The following is a 4,249-nucleotide window of genomic DNA, read 5'->3' as shown; positions in this document are numbered from 1 at the left end:
TATCATGAGGGTTAAAGAGTTTTTCATACATAATTCTACTTTTTAGCAATACTTCAATCTCCATGAATACTTTTTTTCCTCTTGTATATTCTTTCAACATTTGCTCAATGTGACTATTGTTTTGCTCCATTTTCATGAGCATTTAGTTATCTACATTTACTCCTAATTATCTGTTATCTAGAGTAGATTGTGTCATTGTAGCAACTTGCTGTGTTAGTATGTGTATATAATTGTATGAATATGTTTTTTTTTCCAGAATTAGATCATTTGATTAATGGCACCAAAGGGAAATTATCCTTATTTTGAAGTTATTGAAAAATTTGTCAGTCACAATCGTTTATTTGTTTTTGCTCTATTTTGTTTGTTCTACAGAACATGAAGCAGTAACTGAGTGAGTGCTCCATGAGTGACCAAGTCAAGTGCAGTGCCCTCTGCCCACATCACCACTATGCTCAAGACCACGCTCAAGCTCGATGCTATCTGCGCCAAACTGTCCAAGGGCGTGTCGGGCCTTCCGCCTCAGGAGGAACCCTGCACGGGGGCCGCCCTTCCAGGTAGCAACGGTTCCCCAAGGTACACCCGCCACCTGGACCAGGAAGCGTCCCGGCCGGACATCGGCTCCAACCTCAAGACGTTTCACAATGGCGATATTGCGCCCAACTGCAGCGCGCAGCTTCCAACTGTTCAAGCAACGGAAAATAATGGCTACGTGATTGATGAACGGCCAGAATACAACAGATTCGTTGAAAGAAATGGCGGGGACGATAGCAGGTGCAGTTCGCCTAAAGTTCTCAGTGGTGCCAGCAAAAGAAAGGCACGGCAGCGTGCGACAAGAGTCGCCACGCAGGAAGCAGATAGTCCGTCGGATTGGGACGATGGCTCAATTAACAGTTTTCAGGATTGCGATGAGAGTTTGGACAGTGGTGTAGTCGATTCGCACCAAGATGAAGCGGTCAATGGTCTGGACCATTGGGATGAGGAGCAAGAAGAGACTGCAGACAGTGAATTTACTCAGGAACATTACCATGATGAAAATATATCTATGCAAAATATCCCCTTTACACATGCAACTAATCACAAGGCAAATAATGGCAATAAACTAGGACACGATGACCCTTCTTCTTCTTCCAAAGAGATGGAGATCGCTCCTTACAAGGTTGCGGGACATGAACTGCGCACTCGCAGCGGCAGTAAGGTACCTACTTATGATGAATCTGGGCTTTCAGACGAGGACGTGGCGGCCGAGAAGGCCACCTACGATCCCCGAGCAATAATGGAGTATGCTGAACGCAGCTGGTGCAATGAAAACGGTACTGAAATTGAGGAAGGACTCGAAACCAACGGTGTGGTTTGTGACTTGGAGGAGAGTGGTAGATCAGCTCAGGGACAGGAAGGGAAGCCACGGCGAAGGAGAGGCAGACCGAGCAAGAGTGAGCAGATGAAGTTGGTTGGAGAGCGAGATCAAAGGATAATCGAGACTCAAGGATTAGAAGAGGACATGAGTGAACTGCCTCCTCCAGAGCAGGCGGAAGTTGAACAAGAGATGGATGAAGTACAGGAAGAGCAGGTGGAGTATGTGGACGATCTGGAGTCAGAGGAGCAAGGAGAAAGGTCCGAAACCTCTGCATCTCCGCCACCCGCGACGTCGTCCAAGATGGGCAAGGATAGCCAGATGGTTCCAGGAGCTCCCTATGATGTAGAAGGTCTGGAGGCAGTCAAGGAGTATGCCACTGACACCATGAAGGAATTCCTGGGTATGTACGGCTACATGGAGGAAGGAGCACCTGCAAGGGACGAAGATCTTCCAATAGAACATATCCGTAAGTCAATTATCAGTTTTTGCTAATGGTGGTCATTTGTACTGCTTCTGGGTCAAATGCATTTTATTTTCATAAACCTAGGGAACAATAATATAATAACTCTTATTTGAGTTTTCAAAGAAGTATTTAGTAACATTCAAATAATGTTTTATGTAAAAAGAAAAATTGGTAAACAGAATATGTGAAGCTGTAATTGTAAAAGCAGTCTTTGCTGTGAAATTATATCCTTTATTATCATAATAAACTTTACAAACCAAGTTTTCATCACATGCATAAACAATAATTTTTCAACCCGGAGCACTCTGCAAAAATCACATTACTGCTTTATTTTTAAACTTTCCATACTGTTTGTGCCATCCACATTTAATTGGCTTTTATAGTTTATGATATATATAACCTAAAGATATCCACACCGATCAAACCATCAACTTCAATGATAGAATCTAAGAAAGCAATAATATTAATTTCCTGGATCCTTCCTCTCCTGCCCGATATCCCCAACCTTGAGCGATAAAAGGTCTTCTAGATTCATTTTCTGAAAAAAATTTAATTAGAGATATTGCCGGTCTTTACTGTAAGGCATTGTCCTCAATAATATAAGTTGATTATCAAATTCAATAAATTTTGAGATTTCATACCTAAGGGATAAATCTTGGGCAATCCAGCCAATATGAAAGTCCTAAATGCCTGGATTTTAAGGAATATTGGCAATATCCTTCATACTTGCAGTTTTCTATTTTCTTTTGTGCTTCATGGGGCAAGATTCTTTTTAATAAAAAAATTGTTGAGAGGTACTTGAGAAATGTGGTGATCAGGAATGCCAAGGAGATGAAGAGAGAGGAGGAGATCAAGATAGGAAGAGATGGGAGTGCCTAAAGAAAAAAAAATGCCCAGGATCAGTAAGAGAAATTGCAGGGGAAAAAATAATTCAGTATCCATCATCAAAATCAAGTTTTAGAAAAGAGATGGCAGATTTAAAACAATTAATGCGAGGATTGATTTGTTTTAAACTGTTTTTATTTTTTGTTGTGTATTTGTTAATTTGGAGTAGGTTTTTTTTTTTTTCTTTTGGGGGGGGGGGGGTGGTTCGGTTGGACACCTAAAGGGAAAGTTACCCTTTTCCTTTGAGATACTTTTTGCATTGTATGTCTTTGGTTCTGATAGTACATGGGACTGAACATAATTTTTAAAAGAGGAGAGAGGGAGAAAGAAGATGGGGGAATAAAGAAGAAGGGGTAGAAGGAGGGGGTGGGTGAGGGGAGAGTGATGGGGGGGGGGGAGGAGACGTGGAGGTAAGACAGAGAAGATGAATGTGGGGGTAGGAAAGTGATAGGGGAGGGGTAGAAAGAGAAAGAAGGTGGGATAGGAAAGAGATAGGGGGAGATAGAAGGAGAAAGAAGGTGAGGTAAGAAGGAGATGGGGAGGGGGATAGAAGAAGAAAGAAAGTGGGGATAGGAAAGATAAAGGGAGGGGTAGAAAGAAAAAGAAGGTGGGTAGGGAAAAGATAGGGAGGGGGATAGAAGGAGGAAGAACGTGGGGTAAGACAGATAAAGGGGTGGGGTAGAAAGAGAAAGAAGGTGTGATAAGAAAGAGAAAAGGGAGGGGGTAAAAAGGAGAAGAATTATGAGGTAGGAAAGGGATAGGGGAGGGGTAGAAAGAGAAAGGTGGGATAAGAAAGAGGTAGGGGAGGGAGTAAAAAGGAGAAGAATCATGGGTTGAAAAGGGATAGGGGAGGGGTAGAAGGTGTAAGAAAGGGATAGGGGAGGGGGATAGGAGGAGAAAGAAGGTGGGGTAAGAAAGATAAAGGGGAGGGGTAGAAAGAGAAAGAAGGTGGGGTAAGAAAAAGGTAGGGGAGGGGGTAAAAGGAGAAGAATTTTGGGGTAGGAAAGGGATAGGGGAGGGGTAGAAAGAGAAAGAAGGTGGGGTAAGAAAGGGATAGGGGAGGGGGATAGGAGAAAGAAGGTGGGTAAGAAAGATAAAGGGGAGGGGTAGAAAGAGAAAGAAGGTGGGGGTAAAAGGAGAAGAATGCTGGGGTAGAAACAAGATAGGGGGTAGAAAGAGAAAGAAGGTGGGGTAAGAAAGGGATAGGGGAGGGAGTAGAAGGAGAAAGAATGAGGGGGTAGGAAAGAAATAGGGGAGGGGTAGAAAGAGAAAGAAGGTGGGGTATGAAAGAGATAGGGGAGGGGGTAAAAGGAGAAGAAATTTGGGGTAAGAAAGAAAGGAGGGGGATAGGAGGAGAAAGAGAGAGAAGATGGAGACTAGGAGAGTGTGGAGGGGTAGTGGAGAGAAAAAAAAGTGTAAATGAAATCAAAATAAATTAAGATTGAGGCAGTTACTCTTTAACTGAATGCTATCATTTACCTTTCAAGCTTAAATGTATAAAAACAAATCATATTGAAATATTGATATCTCGGTGCCTTCTGTGGCAT

General features: G+C 42.8%; 1 protein-coding gene across 3 annotated transcripts; it reads left to right on the top strand.

Annotated features, from left to right (window-relative positions):
* The first annotated feature begins 375 nt into the window (after positions 1-375).
* LOC135156684 (RILP-like protein homolog) lies at positions 376-4,018 on the top strand. 3 transcript variants are annotated; one of them, XM_064109652.1, is made up of 2 exons: positions 376-3,177; positions 3,889-4,018. In XM_064109652.1, exon 1 carries the CDS (start codon positions 449-451, stop codon positions 1,844-1,846), a length of 1,398 nt encoding a protein of 465 aa, XP_063965722.1. In that variant the 5' UTR covers positions 376-448; the 3' UTR covers positions 1,847-3,177; positions 3,889-4,018. The 3 variants fall into 3 exon arrangements, with proteins under 3 accessions (XP_063965722.1, XP_063965721.1, XP_063965723.1); XM_064109651.1 differs by having other exon boundaries at positions 3,607-3,985; XM_064109653.1 differs by lacking the exon at positions 3,889-4,018 and adding an exon at positions 3,561-3,787.
* The last annotated feature ends 231 nt before the right edge of the window (positions 4,019-4,249 follow it).

Source organism: Lytechinus pictus, chromosome 14 (assembly GCF_037042905.1).
Source record: "Lytechinus pictus isolate F3 Inbred chromosome 14, Lp3.0, whole genome shotgun sequence".
Taxonomy (NCBI): domain Eukaryota; kingdom Metazoa; phylum Echinodermata; class Echinoidea; order Temnopleuroida; family Toxopneustidae; genus Lytechinus; species Lytechinus pictus.
Note: the sequence above shows the minus strand (reverse complement) of the source record. Positions and strands in the feature narration are given on the sequence as shown.

Excerpts from the sequence above, each read along its gene's own strand:
- LOC135156684 (XM_064109652.1), top strand. The coding sequence starts at position 449 with ATGCTCAAGACCACGCTCAAGCTCGATGCTATCTGCGCCAAACTGTCC.